This window comes from Mastigoproctus giganteus, chromosome 9 (assembly GCF_048544385.1).
Source record: "Mastigoproctus giganteus isolate SK-2022 chromosome 9, ASM4854438v1, whole genome shotgun sequence".
In the NCBI taxonomy this organism is placed as follows: domain Eukaryota; kingdom Metazoa; phylum Arthropoda; class Arachnida; order Uropygi; family Thelyphonidae; genus Mastigoproctus; species Mastigoproctus giganteus.
In genome coordinates, this window is record NC_143583.1 from 5,677,003 (window position 1) to 5,699,164 (window position 22,162).

The 22,162-nt window shown below is 35.3% G+C and overlaps 1 protein-coding gene across 1 annotated transcript in view; it reads left to right on the top strand.

Moving 5' to 3' along the window:
- The window catches only part of tank (EI24 domain-containing protein tank), a 155,082-nt gene that overhangs the window by 49,531 nt on the left and 83,389 nt on the right, over positions 1-22,162 (top strand). The window contains exons 6-7 of the mRNA XM_090381416.1: positions 3,581-3,699; positions 20,575-20,694. Coding sequence (XP_090237542.1) covers positions 3,581-3,699; positions 20,575-20,694 — 239 coding nt within the window. The remainder of the gene's footprint in view (positions 1-3,580; positions 3,700-20,574; positions 20,695-22,162) is intronic.

Here is a 22,162-nt window from a genome sequence, read left to right on the forward strand (position 1 = left end):
CAGACGTTATAATGGCATGTTTTATATTCTTGACGTGCCGGTTACTGTGGCTGGTGCTGAAAGGAGTTCTTCAAAATTAAAACGGAACAAGGAACACAATAGGCCAAGATCGACTTAACGTTTTGTCCGTCTTAAGCACAGAAAACGGTGTGGCGAATTCTGTCCATTTCAACGAAATTATAGATATTTTTTCGACTAAAGAGGCTAGGAGACAAAATTTTCATTAAAGTTTAAAATATTTGTTATAAAACTTTTCTGTATATAGACTAGAATATATAGGAATTAGTATTAACATATACAGTTGGTTATTTATTACAATGATTTGTTTTAAAATTACTCCAAAACTATTGTGTGTGTGTGTGTGTGTATTTTTTTCTTGCGGTGTTTATTTATGTTTCTGTATATTTTATTATGTATTTTTTTTTTTTTTTTTTGTCATTTATATCTGCATGTAATACATGTCATGTATATATTTATGATTGTTACTCAGGTTTTATGTTCATGCATATTTTAATTCAAATCTTATTATTTATAGATATTATTCATTTACTTAAGGCTTGAATTTTTGTTAATGTGAATAAAGATTGCTTACTACCTAGTTAGCTTTATTTACTTCGTAGATATACAGTAAATGTTTTTCACTGATCATTTTGTATGTATTTCTGTTGATCTTAATCTGTAATTAAAGCTATTGGGTTTTGTTTTACAATAATAAAAAATAGGGTTTGATATAAATTTACTTTATTTTTTTTTTTTGGCTGATGCTGCATAAGCTTGCTTTCTTGCATCAAATGCCTCTACTAACGCTAATAAATTCGATATTTATTTTTTAATACATCTTATACCTTCATAAATGTATAAATACATTTATACCTTCAAAAATGTATTCATTATATTTATTACAGTGTCTACAGAGGCAGAGGAGGAATTATGATGGTTTCAATTTTTTTAATCTTCTCATGTTTATATTTTTACTCCTGTTTTTGCAATTTTCATTAATTAAGTAGGGGCCCTAATGTGTTCTTTGCCTCCGGGCCCGAAAAAGGGTAGCTACGCCACTGTGTTCAAAGTTTAGGCCTAAATGGATGTCAGATGAATTAATGACACATGTGGCAGAGAAGAAAAATGTATGGGATGCATATAAAGTATCAGGTGACAGAAGTCTATGGCAGATATAAACTGGTCTGTAATCTAGTCACAAAGGAGGTTAGGCAGGAAAATGTAGATTATGAGAAATCCTGGCAAAGAATTCTTTACTTATGTAAACTAAAGAAGGAAAGGGACGACTTAACATAGATGGTTTGGCTATTGATGATCCTGCTCAAGTAGGTGATAAACTGAATGAGTATCTACATTCACACATGAGGAGTTATTCAAGGAGGGAATGCCAGAAGTTTATCAAACTCTAATGGAGCTAAGTGATTCTGTAATAACTGAGAGCAAAGTGGAGGAGAACTTGTTGAGGATAAACATAAAAAAGGCACCTGGGGTGGATGGGATCTTAAGTTATATTAAAGGAGGCAGCAAAGGAAGTAAGCAAACCCTTAGCCATAGTTATGAGAGCTTCTTTGGACTCCTGGAGGTCCCCATGGAATTTGAGGTGTGCAAATGTGTCACCAATTCACAAAGGCAGTTCAAAATGTGACACAAGTAACTATAGACCTGTTAGTTTAACTTGTGTTCTGGGGAAAATAATGGATCACTGGTTAAAGAAGTGTTGCAGGATCATCTAGACAAGACTGCAGTAAAAGTTAAGACACAGCATGGGTTTGTTAAAGGGAGGTCTTGTCTGACCAATTTGATTGGATACTATGATGTTGTCACAAAGGAGCTGAATGCCAAAAATAATTTTGATATCATATACTTGGATTTCAGGAAAGCTTTTGATAATGTTGCACATGGAAGCCTGCTGTAGAAATTGGTGAGGTATGGCATTAAGGGTAAGTTGCTGCAATGGATAAAGAGGTGGTTGAGTGGGAGATGACAGGACAATGGATAAAGGGATGGTTGAGTGGGAGACGAAGAGCAGTGTCAATGTACACTGCTCTTCGTTTCCCACTCAACCAGGCATTTGGAACGAATGGAATGTGAAGTGGGAGGGTTTTTTTTTTTTTTTTTTTTTGGCTGTTGCTGCATAAGTTTGCTTTCTTGCATTGTATGTTTGTACTAATGCTAATTTAGTATTTTAGTATTAGCAATGGCCACATGGTACAAGGAAGCCTATGGCTTATGCTGCACCAGCAAAAAAAATAATAATAAAAAATAACGAAAATAACAAAATATAAATAAAATAAAATGATATGAATAAAATAAAATAATAAGAAGAAAATAATAATAATTAATAAATAAGAGAAAAGGAAATGGACAACCTAAGCTTTTCCCTCCTTCCATAGGTAATTATCCAGCTGACATTTGAATTTCCCTACACTGTCAGCCTCTACCACCCATGTAGGCAATTTATTCTAGTAATTTATAATTTGCTGGCTAAAATAAAACACAGTATTCCAAGTGTGGTCTAACAATAGCCTTATCCAATGGGATTATGACGTCCTTATCTCTGCTAGTAATTGTTCGATACATCATCGATAAGTCACCACGGGCCTACCTTGCAATCTGTCTACAATGCTCAGAGAACTTAAATTCTGACCGTATTGTAACACCCAAGTCCCTTTCCTCCACTACCGGCTTTAGTTCAACTTTGCCAAGTGTATAAGTTATTTTGGGGTTACTGTTCCCCAGATGCAATACCTTACACTTTGCTGGATTAAAGCATAGCTGCCATTTTTCTGACCAGAGATTTCTTGCTAAAATGAGACTTCCAGACCTGTATGCAGTATTCAAGTTGTGGCCTAAACATTGCCTTATACAAAGGGATAATCACCTCCTTCTCCCTGTTTTAAAAGTTCCTGTACATTATTGACAATCGAATATTCTTGGACATGGAATATTCGGGGTGTAGAAATATACTCAGGGTTACTAAAACCCCACAAGCATGAATGTGCAAGCAGAATGTGTCTGTTATGCAATGATTGGACTTATGAAATTTACATTCATTTGAGATGGCATACTTAAAAGTGAGATTTCAGTATCAATTCCATTTATGTTTGAGTTTCAGTTGGGTAACCTTAGCTGTTATATTTGGCAGAATGTACATGATAAATCTTAGGAACCACTTATTGAACTGTATATTTAGTGTTGTCATCTTGAGTTCTATGTGTGATGTGATATGAATGTCACCACCAACATACCGACCACAGTCTCTTGATGGCCTGAGTTCTATGTGTGATGTGATATGGATGTCACCACCAACATACTGACCACAGTCTCTTGATGGCCTGAGATCTCTTTTCATCTTATTTATTACTAAGAATTTATTTGTTTATGACGAGAAATATTTGCATATTTCACGTCATGAACTTTGGCATCTTAAGCTTTTCTATAACTCTTTTATAGTTAGAATTTATTTTTAAACAAATACCCTTTTTTTTTTCTTTTTTTTCTTCTTTTTTTTTAATATATATATTTTCCGAAGAATTTGAGCTTATCTTAATTCTGGTTATCTCTTATTTTTTGAAATTAGGTGATCCAAATAGGAAAATATGGATCTGGTTGCAGCCATTTCTTTCATGTACCTTTGGTGCTCTTTGGGTCCTGCCATTATTTCTTCTTATTAAGGTTGTGAACTGTTTTTGGTTTCAGGTGAGTGTATAAATTTCATATTTTCTGTTAATTTTGCATATGAACTTATTTCTAATTTAAAATTAGAATGGCTAAATGATTTCCTATTAAATGATCTGGTTATCAGCAGTGATCATTCGTGTATTAAGAATTTGTAGATAAAGGAACCACTAGGTGGCAGTGATCACAGTGTATTGATGTGGGATTTAATTACCATCAGGGGAAAGGAAAGGGTTTTTGCTTCCATAAGGGGGAGTACAGTGGTCTCCGACAGTTTTTAAATTCTGTACAGAGGGATCAGCTGACGATGTTACCAACAGTAAATTCTAAGTGGGAAGCATTCAAGGAATTAATCGTGGATGCTACTAAAAGTTTCATACCTATTAAGAAATATTGTTCAAGGTTTAGGCCTAAATGGTTATCTAATGAACTAATGAGACTCGTAACAGAGAAGAAAAATGCATGGGATGCATATAAATTATCAAGCGACTCAGAAGCATATGGCCGATATAAGCTAGTCTGTAATCAGGTCACAAAGGAGGTTAGGCAGGCGAAGGCAGATTACGAGAAATCCTTGGAAAAAGATGCTAAGAAAAACAGCAAGGATTTCTTTATTTATATAAACTCTAAAAGGAAGGGGATGAATTATTTATCTTTGCGCATGTGCTTTTATAAAAGACCACAAATCGGAGATTAGATATGGCCGGCGAACATTAACAGAGTTCTCATGTAATTTAATTTCGATGGTTTCTGCAATTAATAGTAATTACAACGTTTAATTACGTTTGACACTAAGTATTTTGGCCTCGTTAAATAAAAAAGTATGTTTTTCATTAATGATAAGAGAAAGGCTAATTCTGATGCTGCTGAACGAGAAGCACGAACTGAGGAGCACGAGAAGCACGAATTCAAAAGAAACTGCATAGAACCTTAGTAAGATGAGTTGTATTCACCACAAGAAATGTTGTATACCAGGTCATTTATTTGTGTTGCAAACAAGGAAAGGACTGAGTGAATGTATTGAGCATTATAGCTCTGGTTCATACTATCAAATTCATTTTGATAAGTGTTTATCCATTTCATTTAGTTCCAAAGTCATGCTTGTTTTAATAATTTTGGACAAAAAATTCCCTAACCTTTTCTGTCTTTATTCCAGATGATGCTTTTAATCAGTGGTGGGATTCGGCTGGTTCGTACAAACCTGTTCTGAGAATTTCGCGAGTTCGCCGAACTGGTCCCCAAAGGCCATTTCATACCGAACGTCATGCGGGCTACGCTACTTTTGGTCACTACATCATATTCTATTCTATTCCTAGTCATGATGGAGAGTGGTGTTCATGGTGCAATAGCTCCAGTGATGAAAGAGTTTCAAAATTTCTGAAGAATTTGGACTAGAAATTACAAAGATTGGTACAGTCTTTGGACCAAGATGGGCTGCTTGCAGCTTAAGAGCAACACTTGCTGTATGGTGCACTTATCCAGCTTTGTACAAATTATTTTTCTTTACATAAACAATATTCAGGATTGGTCTCCCATCTTTGCAACAGATTCTTCATAGATGACTATAGCATTGATGATAGATATATTGGAAGAGATATCCTTACTTTCTAATGGGCTTCAAAACAAAGTTTGAAAAAAATCCAAAAAATTAATAAAAGGATCCATTAGAGCATTTGAAATGCTCAAAGAAAGTTCTGGAAGCTTTGAGAAGAAAGTTGTTCCTGTCATAACTTCTGATGCTTTTACGAGTATTGGCTTAGTTGAGAATCAAAAATATGTCAGCCTTCCCTGTCAAAAATACTGGAAACAATAAAAAAAAAAATAGAAGCCAGGTTGATGAATATATTATAAGACTGTGATCATTTAAAATCAAGAAATAATGCACAGAATAGAAATAATAAAATTCATGAAGTGGTAAGCTTACTAGAACCAGACTTTTGGTATATTCAATTATTGTCTCTTGGAAAGCTGCCGAAGAAAAACTTTGAATTTCATAAACTTTTCCATCGTGAAATCAATGTCAGTGATTTCTGCGGCTGTGTGTAAGTTTTCTAAAAAAATTGCCACAACATGAAATTTCAAGTACAGTGAACCCCCGCTATTTGCGGGGGTTACGTTCCTGAGAAATGCCTCGAATACCGAAAACGCGAATACTGAGTTATGGCTCCCATGGTAATAAAGGGGTTCCGTTCCAAAGTATGAAATATTAGCATTAGCATTAGTAGAGGCATTTGATGCAAGAAAGCAAGCTTATGCAGCATCAGCCAAAAAAAAAAAAAAAAAAAAAAACCACTTCCACTTCACCCCTCTGTTCGTTCAAAATACCTGTCCAGCTGAGCCTTAAACTTATTTAGGCTATCAACCTCCACTACAAGGGATGAAGTCTGTTCCACCAACCAACCACCCGCTGGCTAAAGGCAAATTTCCGCAAGTCTATCCTACATCTGTCTTTCCTCAATTTGAATTTATGCCCTCTCAGGTGATTTTTCTGAGCTAGAGGAAGAATCCCATCAGCATTGAGCATGCTCAAACCATTCAAGGCTTTATACACCTCTATCAGATCACCTCGCTGGTGCCTAGTCTCCAGACACTGTAATTTGCAAAACTTAAGCCTTTCTTCGTAAGAGCACCCTTTTGTTCCATTCACTAATCTTCTTCTCTGTACTTGTTCCAGCAGCTCTACATCCTTCTTGAAATGAAGCCTCCAGACCTGTATACAGTACTCTAGGTGTGGCCTGACCATTGCCTTATACAATGGAATAATCACCTCCTTATCCCTGCTGGAAAAATTCCTGTATATCATTGACAATACTCCATGAGCTACTCTTGCAGCCCGTCTGCACTGCTCAGAGAACTTCATATCTGCCTGCACAACCACCCCCAAGTCCCTTTCATTCTCTACCACTGTCAGTGTAGTACTACAGAATTGATACGTTGCTCTGGGGTTGCTGTTTCCCATGTGTAGTACTTTACATTTGTCAATGTTAAACTTCATTTGCCAGCTTTCAGCACATCTGCTCAACCTTTCCAGATCCTGTTGCAGCAGCATAGTGTCAGTAGTGTCCTTGACAACCCTGCCAACCTTTGTATCGTCTGCAATATATAAGAAAAACTAGTCTAAAATTTTGTCTATCTATGTATTATATGTACCTTCATAATATGACTATGTACATAGTGAAATGCAAGCATATGGCATCGAAATGAAAATAAGAAATATATGTAATTATAAGAAATATTAAATGTAATGTTTATTAGAAATTTCAAACCAGCGTCTTTGCTAACTAAAAAACTTATCCCGTCAGTGCTATCACCAGTTTCGCTAAAGTGTTGATAAAGGTGTTTTGCCTTTTCACGAATAATGAGTGAACTTAACAGAATTTTATTTTGAGTTCGGTCTTCTATCCACAGATTTAAAGTGTTTTTCCATTTTTTCTAATTTAACATCACAAGTTACAGAGCAAATTTTTGAAGCAATTAGAGCGTTTTCGTGGACACTACGGCGATTTTTTTTCCCGATTTCTTGATTGATCGTACTGCTGACTCATTGATTTCATAATGTTTTGCCACTGAGGAGACACTTTCACCATTAGAAACTTTATCTAATAACTCAGTTTTATTCGCTAATGTCATCACCTTTGATCTTTACACATTTCCCTCGTTATTCGTAGCCATATTTTTGTACGGGTTAGAAAGAACTTGTCTAAATAAAGTCACTTTCTTCCGTTAACACACTTGAAAAAGTCTGTTTTACACTGCAAAACGGTAGATTTATCACTTTTGTAAGCATATCAATTTATAAATTGATAAATTTATTCAATTTATAAGCATATAAATTAAAAGCAAATGACAAAACCTTCCATGACAAGTGCATAACACATAACTGACCAAGGATTAACGAGAAACATCCACGCTCGCGATTTTGTCATCCCCCCACCCACTGAAAATGTTCACGGCGCTTTAAAAATCACATTTTTTTAGGTTTTATTTTATGTTAAATCAGCGACCGCGAATAGCGGGGGTTTACTGTACTATACAAAAGGCAAATATATCAATACAGTTTGCTATTAGTTCTGCAGAGGCAGAAAGAGGTGTTTCTAGGATGAATATTGTATTCAGATAAAAGAAGCTTCCTCACAGTCCAGAATGCTGCAGATTTGATAACGATTAACCTTCCATTGCATTCCTGGGACCCCACTCCCCGTCTGTTCAAACATGGCTAAGAGTTAACACACAGCCGATGACATGAGAGTGAAAGATGAAGGAAATAAACAGTAACGATGATAATTAACTTGTGGAGTAAGGTGATAGAGAACCGGTTCTTAAAATTTTTGATTCCCACCACTGCTTTTATTATCCTGATCACTCATTAACCAAATAATACTTGTAAATCATAATTTTGTAAAATTAGCAATTTTTATATTTATAGGTGTGTATTCCCCACCTGCTTAAATAAGATTTTTTGTTGCTGTTTCAGATTTTATATTGGACCATTTAATAATTTAGGAACAATTTTGAGAAATCATCTGATTAATTGTGTTGGATCATTGTCTTGCTAACCAGATATATGATTGTATATCTGGTTAAGTTGTGTGGTATTGATGTGATACTGCTTCTAATATTATATTATATATATATAATATTAGAAGCAGTATCACATCAATACCACCACAAACTTATATATACACATTATATATATATATATATATATATATATAATGTGTATATATAAGTTGTGTGGTATTGATGTGATACTGCTTCTAATATTATATATATATATAATATTAGAAGCAGTATCACATCAATACCACACAACTTATATATACACATTATATATATATATATATATATATATATATATATATATATATATATAATATATATATATTATATATATATAATGTGGTTATTACATTTAGATGTATGTATTCTTTTAGATTTGCGTGTTCTTCTGTGCTGCGTTAATGCCATTGTATTTTTGCCATAGGCCAATTGTACATTATACACGCCAGTATATATTCGTTTAATTGTAGATTGTTACTGATTATTGGTGTTTTTCATATAAGTATTAGTGTTCATACAAATTTGTAATCAAGTTATCCTAGTTTGGTTATCTTCATTCCATATGGCCCATACATTTTGAGTTAAGATAAAAAGTATGATGCTAAATGATAATGATTTTTCGTAACATTTTACTAATGAAAACATTTTATCTGTAGCAAGATAATTATTAAATCTTAATTTCTGTATAAATTTATATAATACTAAATCTTAAAGACTGTACAAATTTATATAATAATATAACGTATTGCATTACACCACGTTGCCGTCAATCCCCTACTTCATTGGGGGCTTTGGTTGGATTGACAGCCCTTTTCGACGTAATGCTTACTCATTTCTGTCTGTACCTATATGAGTTTTGCTGTTTTAGTTTATATTTTCAGGTTCATTTTTAAAATTTTTTTTTTTTTTAAATTTAAATATTATTTATTTTCCTAATTTCTTCTGTTTTTAGGTTAATTTTCTTAAATTTTTTAATTTATACATAATTTTTATTTATTTAAATATTACTAGTTTATTTTTTATCGATCTCTTCAGCAAACTGTGATAGGGTACACAAAGGCCAAGGGTAAATATTCTATATTGTAATACTACTACTTACATAGTGTTGTACTCCAGCAGAGGCCGTTGAGTAAAAGGTGGTTTTCCTGCCTTCTATTTGTTTTTATGGGTAGCTATTATTACAGCACAGTTGCACTAACTAATTAAGTACTCTGTGTGCTGATGGTGCATTGGTCTATGTCCCCGATTTTCATGCCAATGCATTCTATGGAGGTTTGTTGTTGTTGTTGGATGGATGAATTTTTAAACTTTATATAGGTTGTGTTAACATGTGGATTAAATCTTATTTACATTATTTTTACATGTTTTTTTTTTTTATTTTTTTTATTTATATATGTGTGTTTTTATGCCTTACCATGGAACTGTGCCGGTACCACTTTTCTGAGGCGTAACAGCACGTATATGTCCAGTGGTAAAGCTGTAAATACATATATACAGCCTCTTACTATGGGGTTTTTTTTTGTTGGGGGGGTGGTTAAATTTGGCAATAGGTTGTAGTGCAGTCAGGCGATGAGCCTCGCCTGCGCACAATAAACCTTATAAACATAGGGATACTGTACTTTTTCTGAGTAAATACAAAGGGTACTAGGAAAGTTTTGCAATATGACGCAACAATGAATCGCAGGAAGCTGCTTGTTGCTGCATGTTGAGACATGTTCATACGTGCATAGTAGCCGCCGCGCCAAGTCGATGGGCTCAGTTATTCATTAGTAGTGAGAGTGTAAAGTGCTTGCAATGGCATCGTGGTCACGAAATGAGATAAGGACAGTTTTGCGGTATAATTTCGTGCGTGGTTTAACCATAGACCAGTGCTTAGAAGAAATGACTCTTGCACTAGATGATGATTGTCCACATCGTACAATGATATTCAGGTGGTATAGAGAATTCCAAAGGGGAAATTTCACTCTGGAGGATTCTGAGAGGCCGGGAAGGCCATGAACGTCAGTTGCGGAGGAAAACGTTACTGCTGTGAGAAAAATGCTTGACGAAAACAGGCGACTGACCTACCAACAGATAGAGGATACTTTGGGCCTAAATGCACCAGCAATTCGTTCGATTCTGCAAGATCATTTGCACGTGAAGAAACTTTGTTCTCTCTGGGTGCCGCATCAACTGACTGAAGAGCAGATGACACGACGTGTGACTTGGTGCCGGGAGATGTTAAAAAAGTTTGATAAGGGACAATCTCGGTATGTGAACAACATCGTGACAGGTGACGAGACTTGGCTGTACTATTACGATCTGCCGACCAAGGCTCAAAACAAAGTTTGGGCCTTTGATGATGACGACACACCCGTAATTTTCAGAAAATCCCGATCTGTAAAGAAGAAAATGATAGCTGTATTTTTCAAATCAAGTGGAATTGTGGAACGTGTCGTTTTGGACACGCAGAAGACAGTCACAGCTAAGTGGTATACTGAACAATGCCTGCCTAAAGTCATTGGATCTATGAAGAACCTGCTGCCAAAGTCAAGAATGGACACCTGGTACCTCCATCACGATAATTCTCCAGCTCACCGCGCCAAAGCCTGCACCGAATATTTGACCACGACAGGACTGAAACTTCTCGAGCACCCTCCCTACAGTCCAGACCTTGCTCCCTGCAACTTTGCACTGTTCCCGCATGTGAAAATGAAGCTAAAAGGGAGGCGGTTTTCCAGTGATGAGGACCTTCTACAGGCTTGGGACAACGAGTGTGCTTTACTCCCTAGTGAAACTTGGCAGAACTGGTTTAAAGATTGGTTTCGGAGGATGGAGAGGTGTATTGAATGTAGAGGAAATTACTTTGAAAAAATTAAATAAACAAAGCTGTACTGCAAAACTTTCCTAGTACCCTTTGTACTATTTTATTTTTAGATGGTTTTTGATGAATGTATGTGGGTCTACATTGGGGTGGTGTTTTCTCATATTTGCGTATATGGCAGTTTTTATGTGATACCTACTGTATCGTTTGGGAATTTTGTTTATATCCAGGGTTTTGATGAGTTTTTGTATTGCCATATTTGCACTATCTATATTGTTGCAGATTTTTAAAAGTCTGTTTGTTTGATTTCTTATAGTATTACCGTGTATATGCTTTGCTATGTTACTCTCCCAGTTGTGAGTTTTATTGTTTCGAAATTAAAATGGTCTCTTTTATCATGGTGATGTGTATATATTTTGTCTGGGTTGATGGCAATTTCGCTGTCTAAGTAGACAGCTTGTTGGTTGTTATCCGGATTTGTACATTCAATTTTTAAGTCTGTTGGGTAGGTATTCTTTGCTACATTTGTAAAGTTGTCATAGTTGATCACGAGTACGTCTTCTATATATCTATAGAATTTAATATTTTTTGTGACGTTATTTTCATAGTGGTGTAGGTAGAGGTTAGCTATGGTGCATGAACTGCTGGATCCCATAGCTATCCCCCTGCATTGCATATATGTTTTGCCTCCCATTAGTAAGTAGTTGCCTTTGACACTGATTTTTTGTGAGGTCATTCCAATATTGTTTTTTGCATTGTAAGATATTGTGATATTTTTGGTAATATATTTGTAGTACTTCTATTAGATTGTCGTGTGCTATGCTTGCAGAGAGGTTTTTGAAATTGTATGTGTTTATACTTTTTATACTATTGTTATGTTTTTTAATGTCGTCCAAATATTCTTTGTTGTTGTTGATAAAATTCTGGTGTGTTCTTGGTTTCCTTGGCGATGTTTTTTAATTTATCTTCCATGATCTTACTGGTATACTTGATGTGGCTATTTTTGCCTGAAGTAATGAATCTTTTTTCTGTAGGCATCTTGTGATATTTTGGAATCCAGTCTATTTTAATTTTAAGTTTTTTATGCATGGCCAAAATTTTTTTGCTGATGCTGTTTGGATTGGTGTCTATGTACTTGTATGTTTCATTGTTATGCAGTTCCTCCTTAATAGCTTCAATGTAGATTCTTTTGCAAATAATACTAAAATTATTGTTTGCTTTGTCAGTTCTAGTGATCACGAATTTATTTTGTATTTCTTTAATTTTGTTGTTGATAGTTCTTAAATTTAATTGCTTGTTATTTTTATCATGATTTTGTAGTGTTATGTTTTCCCTGAAATGGTCTAATATGTTTTCAGTATTGGCGTTTATCCAGCTTTGAAATGATTCTATAGGTTCGTTGTTTTTGTATGCGGCTTTGAATGCAAATTGTAGCAGATCTGTGTATATTGATTTTTTTATATATTCCAGCCTAATTGGAGTGTTAGGTCTGAATTTTGCACCCTTTTTCATTGTTTCTCTTAATGTTTTGTCTTCGATGATATTGAGGTCTCCTGTTACTATATGCTTGTAATGTGTATTGATGAATTTTTTTATATCTACTTTCCCGGCAGTGACATGGTTGTTTTTCTTCATTCATTTTATCAATGGTGTTTTTGTAATTGCAGATAGTTAGTCCTATTGGCTTGGTGTATCTGTATCTAATTTTTATTTGTGTGTTTTTGATGGGTAGGTAACTATTGTTATTATTAATGATGTTACCGATATTAACTGTGTCGTATAAACGTTTTGTTATTTTATTATGCAGTACTCTTTTTTTTAGTGTGTTTGTTGAATTTTATGCCTATTCTAAATTTAAATATGTCTTAAAGTATATTGTTGAGGTGTATGTTCTGGGTTTTTTGCCTTTGGTATATTTTGCTAAGTGCTCTAAGTTTACTCTTTTTCAGGGAGAATAGTGTATTGTGTATATTTTTGATGTTTATGGGGTCTGTGTCCTATTCTGTTGGGAGTTTTTCGAAATCATTGATATTTAATGGTATTTTGCAGTTGTTTTTTATTGTATTCTTGTATTTTTCAGTTTTTAATTCCGTTATATTGCCAGTTTTTACTGATCTGGAAAATGCTGTAAGTACATATTTCTGGGCTGGTGAATGCGAAGTTTCTTCCATTGAATCGATTGTTCAATCCATATGGGTATAGGGATTTATATAGTAGAATGAAAATATCTTCCATGATTCCTCTTTGTGTGTTGTTATTGATAATGGTCAGAATGGCAATGGATGCGTTAGCGAAGTCATGTATTTGGAAATGTCTGTATTCGATTTCGTTGATGTATATGTCTGTCCTGTTTTGCTTGCCGTCTTTTGCGGCGTTTTCATCGTATTTGTTTATTTGCGATCTGTGAAGGTTCAACCGAAGGTGGAGCTCTGTACTTGTCTGTCCAATATATTGTATCCCATATATCCTGCATGTGATTAGGTAAATTACATTTTTGGTGTGACAGAATGTTGATGCATCTTTAGAATTTATATGGTGTATGCTGTGCATGTTGGGAAGAACACGCAAATCTAAAAGAATACATACATCTAAACGTAATAACCACATAATATTTACTCTGTTCGTACCCATGCATTGCTAAAACGGCTACTGGGACAACAGAAAAGCTAGAAAGAAATTAAATAAATAAATAAATTAAAACCAATATATTAGGATATTAATAATAAAAAACGAGATGAACCATCATAAAAAATTCATACATCTAGGTATATGTACGGTACATACATAATGGGCCTTAAATTAAATACAAAATGCACAATAAATAACAACATGGAAGCTAAAACAAATATGAATAACATGCTGTATGGGTATCACAGCATAAATGGAACCCCGGGACCAAAAATGACCACACGGGACCCGTCCTTCATAACAAAGGTCACTTAGCATACAATGCCGCCACACCACTAGGAAATAAAAATATAAGGAAAGAAACAAATAACCTTAAACAACTAAACAACAAAGATATCAGCATACACACACACAACAAATAAAACAACTCAAATTCAAAAAATGCAATAGCAAACTCTGTAAAACCTGTTCCAACATGCACAGCATACACCATATAAATTTTAAAGACGCACCAACATTCTGTCACACCAAAAACATAATTTACCTAATCACATGCAGGATATGTGGGATACAATATATTGGACAAACAAGTACAGAGCTCCACCTTCGGTTGAACCTTCACAGATTGCAAATAAACAAATACGATGAAAACGCCGCAAAAGACGGCAAGCAAAACAGGACAGACATATACATTAACGAAATCGAATACAGACATTTCCAAATACATGACTTCGCCAACGCGTCCATTGCCATTCTGACCATTATCAATAACAACACACAAAGAGGAATCATGGACGATATTTTCATTCTACTATATAAATCCCTATATTCATATGGATTGAACAATCGATTCAACGGAAGAAACTTCGCATTCACCAGCCCAGAAATATGTACTTACAGCATTTTCCAGATCAGTAAAAACTGGCAATATTTTGCCAGTTTTTACTGATCTGGAACAAAACATTAAGAGAAAACATTAAACAAAACATCTGATATTAAACAAAACATTAAGAGAAACAATGAAAAAGGGTGCAAAATTCAGACCTAACACTCCAATTAGGCTGGAATATATAAAAAAAATCAATATACACAGATCTGCTACAATTTGCATTCAAAGCTGCATACAAAAACAACGAACCTATAGAATCATTTCAAAGCTGGATAAACGCCAAGACTGAAAACATATTAGACCATTTCAGGGAAAACATAACAAGCAATTAAATTTAAGAACTATCAACAACAAAATTAAAGAAATACAAAACAAATTTGTGATCACTAGAACTGACAAAACAAACAATAATTTCAGTATTATTTGCAAAAGATTCTACATTGAAGCTATTAAGGAGGAACTGCATAACAATGAAACATACAAGTACATAGTATGTTTACAAGTAGTATACAAGTACATAGACACCAATCCAAACAGCATCAGCAAAAAAATTTGGCCATGCATAAAAAACTTAAAATTAAAATAGACAGGATGCAATACCCTTACATATACTGGATTCCAAAATATCACAAGATGCCTACAGGAAAAAGATTCATTACTTCGGGCAAATATAGCCACATCAAGTATACCAGTAAGATCATGGAAGATAAATTAAAAAACATCACCAAGAAAATCAAGAACACCAGAATTATCAACAACAACAAAGAATATTTGGACGACATTAAAAAACATAACAATAGTATAAAAAGTATAAACACATACGATTTCAAAAACCTCTTTACAAGCATAGCACACGACAATCTAATAGAAGTACTACAAATATATTACCAAAAATATCACAATATCTTACAATGCAAAAAACAATACTGGAATGACCTCACAAAAATCAGTGTCAAAGGCAACTACATACTAATGGGAGGCAAAACATATATGCAATGCAGGGGGATAGCTATGGGATCCATCAGTTCATGCGCCATAGCTAACCTCTGCCTACACCACTATGAAAGTAACATCACAGAAAATATTAAATTCTATAGATATATAGATGATGTACTCGTGATCAACTATGACAACTTTACAAATGTAGCAAAGAATACCTACCCAACAGACTTAAAAATTGAATGTACAAATCCGGATAACAACCAACAAGCTGTCTACTTAGACAGCGAAATTGCCATCAACCCAGACAAAATATATACACATCACCATGATAAAAGAGACCATTTTAATTTCGAAACAATAAAACTCACACACTGGGAGAGTAACATAGCAAAGCATATACATGGTAATACTATAAGAAATCAAACAAACAGACTTTTAAAAATCTGCAACAATATAGATAGTGCAAATATGGCAATACAAAAACTCATCAAAACCCTGGATATAAACAAAATTCCCAAACGATACAGTAGGTATCACATAAAAACTGCCATATACGCAAATATGAGAAAACACCACCCCAATGTAGACCCACATACATTAGCATTAGTAGCATTAGCATTAGTAGAGGCATTCGATGCAAGAAAGCAAGCTTATGCAGCATCAGCCAAAAAAAAAAAAAAAACCACTTCCACTTCACCCCTCTGTTCGTTCAAAATACCTGTCCAGCTGAGCCTTAAACTTATTTAGGCTATCAACCTCCACCACAAGGGATGGAAGTCTGTTCCACCAACCAACCACCCGCTGGCTAAAGGCAAATTTCCGCACGTCTATCCTACATCTATCTTTCCTCAATTTGAATTTATGCCCTCTCAGGTGATTTTTCTGAGCTAGAGGAAGAATCCCATCAGCATTGAGCATGCTTAAACCATTCAAGGCTTTATACACCTCTATCAGATCACCTCGCTGGTGCCTAGTCTCCAGACACTGTAATTTGCAAAACTTAAGCCTTTCTTCGTAAGAGCACCCCTTTGTTCCATTCACTAATCTTGTTGCCCTTCTCTGTACTCGTTCCAGCAGCTCTACATCCTTCTTGAAATGAGGCCTCCAGACCTGTATACAGTACTCTAGGTGTGGCCTGACCATCACCTTATACAATGGAATAATCACCTCCTTATCCCTGCTGGAAAAATTCCTGTATATCATTGACAATACTCCATGAGCTACTCTTGCAGCCCGTCTGCACTGCTCAGAGAACTTCATATCTGCCTGCACAACCACCCCCCAAGTCCCTTTCATTCTCTACCACTGTCAGTGTAGTACCAGAGAGTTGATACGTTGCTCTGGGGTTGCTGTTTCCCATGTGTAGTACTTTACATTTGTCAATGTTAAACTTCATTTGCCATCAACTGGAAAGGTTGAGCAGATCTCAGCCCATCTGCTCAACCTTTCCAGATCCTGTTGCAGCAGCATAGTGTCAGTAGTGTCCTTGACAACCCTGCCAACCTTTGTATCGTCTGCAAACTTGGACATTAAGCCCGATATACCATCATCAATATCATTTATAAATACAGAAAACAATAATGGACCCAACACTGAGCCCTGAGGGACTCCACTAATAACAACAGTCCACGATGAGCAGTGTCCATTGATTACCACTCTCTGTCTTCTCCCCCTCAACCACCCCTTTATCCATAGCAGCAATTTGCCTCCAATGTCACACTGCTCCAATTTGTGTAGCAGTCTTCCATGTGCAACAGTATCAAAAGCCTTTCTAAGATCCAAGTATATAATATCAAAGTTATTCCCTGCATCCAGTTCATTTGTGACTGCATCATAGTATCCAATCAAGTTGGTCAGGCAAGACTTCCCCTTAACAAAACCATGCTGTGTCTGAGCTATAACTGAAGTCTTGTCTAAATGATCCTGCAGTGCTTCTTTAACCAGTGCCTCCATTAATTTTCCTGGAACAGAAGTTAAGCTCACAGGTCTATAATTACTTGTGTCAGCTTTTGATCCTCCTTTGTGAATTGGGGTCACATTTGCACATTTCCAGTCTATGGGTACCTCCCCTGAGTCCAAGGAAGCTCTCATAATTATGGCTAAGGGTTTGCTTACTTCCTTTGCTGCCTCCTTTAATATAACTGGATAGATCCCATCCACCCCGGGTGCCTTTCTTGTATTTATCTTCAACAGTTTCTCCTCCACTTTACTCCCAGTTATTTCAAGATTCTGTAGCTTACTGCTAGAGTTGAATACACCTCTGGCATTCCCCTCGCTGAATAACTCCTCATGTGTGAATGTCGATGCAAAATATTCATTTAGTTTGTTAGCTACCTGAGCAGAATCATCAACAGTTGACCCATCAATATCAAGTGGACCAATCTGATTCATCCCCTTCCTTCTAGAGTTTACATAAGTAAAGAACTCTTTGCTGTTTTTCTTTGCATCCCTTGCCAAGGATTTCTCGTAATCTGCCTTCGCCTGCCTAACCTCCTTTGTAACTTGGTTGCATATCAACTTGTATCTATCATAGGCTTCTGTGTCATGTGTTAATTTGTATGTATCCCATGTATTTTTCTTCTCTGCCATATGCCTCATTAGTTCATCTGACATCCATTTTGGCCTGAACCTTGAACAATATTTCTTAGTTGGTATGTAAAGCCTAGTAGCTTCCAAGATAAGTTCTTTGAATGCTTCCCATTTTGAATTTGCTGTTGGTAACATCATTAGTTGGTCCCACTGTATAGAATTTAAATACTGTCTCAGTCCATCGTAGTCGCCTTTACGGAAGCAATAACCCTTCCCTTTACCCCTAATGGTAGTTACCTCTTTGAGTAAATCCTACTTCAGCACACTGTGATCACTGCCACCTAGTGGTTCATTTATCTGCAGATTCTTAATGCATGAAGAATCACTGCTGATAATCAAATCAAGAGTATTACTCCCTCTAGTTGCCTCCCGAACATGCTGATGTAGAAAACAATCATCCAATAAATCCACAAAAGCCCTGCTAGTGTGTGAGTAACCAGCCCCCAAATTCCAGTCAATATCTGGGAAATTAAAATCTCCCATTATAAGACACTCTGATTTACTGGCCCACTCTATTTCCCTGTACAGTTCCTTATTATACTCATCAGAGTCATTAGGCCTATAGCACACTCCTACTCTCAATTTTGATCTCCCAATGTTTATGTCACACCAAACTGACTCCACACTGCACTGTCCAGCGATGTCGACTGGCTTCACTTCCTTGGTTTTTGTGTGTTTCTTAACTAATAGCATAACACCTCCCCCCTTCCTATCCTGTCTATCCTTTCTGTAGACGTTGTACTCCCCAAATTGCAGTTCCGCATCCCTTATATCTGTGTGACGCCACGTCTCTGATATCCCAACAATATCTGCCTTCGATGTTTTGAGCAATACCTCAAATTCATCAAATTTATTTACTAAACTCCTAGCATTGGTGTACACGCAAGTATACCTGCACCTGTTTCTATTCTTAGCTACCCTAACACAACCCATGTGTTTACTTGTACCGCAATGGCTCCCAGCAGTCTCTGAAATAGCATGCATCTTGTTTTTCAGGCTTCTGCTCATTCTGATAGAAGCAGTGCAAGAATCTCTTTCACCTCTGCCAGTGGCTACTGTCAATCTATTGGTCTTTGTCTCCCCCCAAGCTAGCAGTTTTCCGACCCACCTAACACTGCCTTGATAGCATCATTCATCAAAAACCATCTAAAATTAAAATAGTATTTACTCAGAAAAAGTACAGTATCCCTATGTTTATAAGGTTTATTGCGCTCAGGCGAGGCTCGTTGCCTGACTGCACCACAACCTATTGCCAAATTTAACCCCTCTCAACAAAAAAAAACCCATAGTAAGAGGCTGTATATATGTATATATAGCTTTACCACTGGACATATACGTGCTGTTACGCCTTAGAAAAGTGGTTACGGCACAGTTCCGTGGTAAGGCATAAAAACACACATATATAAATAAAAAATAAAAAAAAAAAAAAAAAACATGTAAAAATAATGTAAATAAGAATTAATCCACATGTTAACACAACCTATATAAAGTTTAAAAATTCATCCATCCAACAACAAACCTTCATAGAATGCATTGGCATGAAAATCGGGGACATAGACCAATGCGCCCTCAGCACACAGAGTAATTAGTTAGTGCGACTGTGCTGTAATAATAGCTACCCATAAAAACAAATAGAAGGCGGGAAAACCCCCTTTTTACTCAACGGCCTCTGCTGGAGTACAACACTATGTAAGTAAGAGTATTACAATAAAGAATACTTACCCGTTGGGCTTTGTGTATCCTATCACAGTTTGCTGAAGAGATCGATAAAAAATAAACTAGTAATATTTAAATAAATAAAAATTAAGCATTAATTAAAAAATTTAAGAAAATTAACCTAAAAATAGAAGAAATTAGGAAAATAAATAATATTTAAATTAAAAAAAAAAAATTAAGAAAATGAACCTGAAAATATAAACTAAAATAGCAAAACTGGTATAGGTACAGACAGAAACAAGTAAGTATGAGGCATTACGTCGAAAAGGGCTGTCAATCCACTCAAAGCCCCCAATGAAGTAGGGGATTGACGGCCACGTGGTGTAATGCAATACGATATATTATTATATAAATTTGTACAGTCTTTAAGATTTAGTGTTATTATATAAATTTATACAGAAATTAAGATTTAATAATTATCTTGCTACAGATAAAATGTTTTCATTAGTAAAATGTTATGAAAAATCATTATCATTTAGCATCATACTTTTTATCTTAACTCAAAATGTTTAGGCCATATGGAATGAAGATAACCAAACTGGGATAACTTGATTACAAATTTGTATGAACACTAATACGTATATGAAAAACACCAATAATTGGTAACAATCTACAATTAAACGTGTATATATACATATATATTTGTTATTAAATTTTTACATGATTTCAAAGAATTACGTACTTAGTCTTATTGAATTAAATGTAAATATGTTGGATCCTAAAGTGCTACTTTCTTTCATGATTTGTTATGGTTTAACTATATTTGCAGGATATAGCAGATGCCTCCTTTCCTCGCATCCGTGGGCACACTCAGCCTTCATTTCCCATTAGTAAATGGTTGGCAGATTTATGTTTTAATAGCATAATTCAAGTTTTTTTTTTAATACAGGTAAATTTTTTTTTTTTTTTTTTATGTTTTTCAGATTGTAATTTTAGTTCAAAATAAGCAACTCATCCATTTGAAAATTTTTTGATAAAATTAAATGTTCATACCATTTATTGTTGCATTTATTAAATAAGTGTACAATGGGAAAGGAAGTGGAAAAGAGAACCTTCTTTCCCATGGTTTCCCTTTCCATTTTCTTTTCCTTTACTCATGTATTGCTTTCATACAATATGGCAGAAAATCTTAGATCAATCTAACAGATAATCAACTCAACTGATCATTCTTTCTTTGTTCCTGAAGTAAGGATAGTATTATTGTAAATTAGAACTTTGTATTTTATTAGATGAAATTCAGTTACTGAAGCAATGAGAGGATGGATACCCTATATATATAAAAAGAACTATGTACTCATTGGAGAACCCCCTCCCCCCAATTAGAGCCTCAAAAAATTAATGTTAGTAAGGCTTAATGACGTAAGGTTTTCTGCATCAGCCAAAAATAAATAAAATAATAAAATTTCAACAAAAGATAATATTCACACTGTTCCCATTCTCACAAGTTATCTGATCTGCTATAAACTTCAGACTCCTCAATCAAGTTGGGAGGCAATTTATTCCAGTGTGCTACTGCTTAGATTCAAGAAGAATGTTTTATTGTGACATTTTGTAGGTGGTAGATGACTTTCATCAACCGGTGAAATACTTTGCTTATTGGAGGCTTGAAGTGGTGAAACCCATGTTTAGTCTCTAGAGCAAAGTTTCCGGCATCCTTCTCACCCCATACTTCTCCTTCAACCCATGCACTATAGTACTAAGTACTATAGGTTTTGATACCTTTTGTGTTTGGGGTTTTCATAAAAAAAAAAAAATAAATAATAATTTAGCGGTACCCCCCCCCCCCCCCTGGAGAGGTACCAGTTCCGAAAGACATGAAATATCACTAAAAGAAACCAAAATAAAATAGACTGACCATTATGTCCCATATCGACAGAGGACCACGAGGCCAATAATGGTCATGGAATCGTGCATTTCAATCGCTATACAAATCGTCGCAAAGGTGAAAAGATCGAAGTACCAATCCACCCTTTCCCCTCTGATCGATCCACCAATTTTTTCATTTAATTTTAAAATATTGGATATATCTTGGCTTCACAATGAGGATTTGTGTGTTGCGGCCTCTAATGAAAGCTCAATATTTATTCATTTATTTATTTTATTTTATTTTATTTTAACTTTTGTCATTATTCAAATATAATTCAATGGTAGTAATGGGTTGATATGCTAATTAAGCAGCACCTGTGCCGCCATCTATTTTCTTTTCTCTTCTGTATAAGCTGGTTCAGCTTACATTATGTCAGTCGTGTGGCTCTGCTTTAGAGTGGTCTGTCTTTTAATTTATTTTTCGCTGCATAAGGACCACCGCTGTGCAAATCCTCTGCATTGGTGGATCGATCGGAAGGGAAAGGATGGAT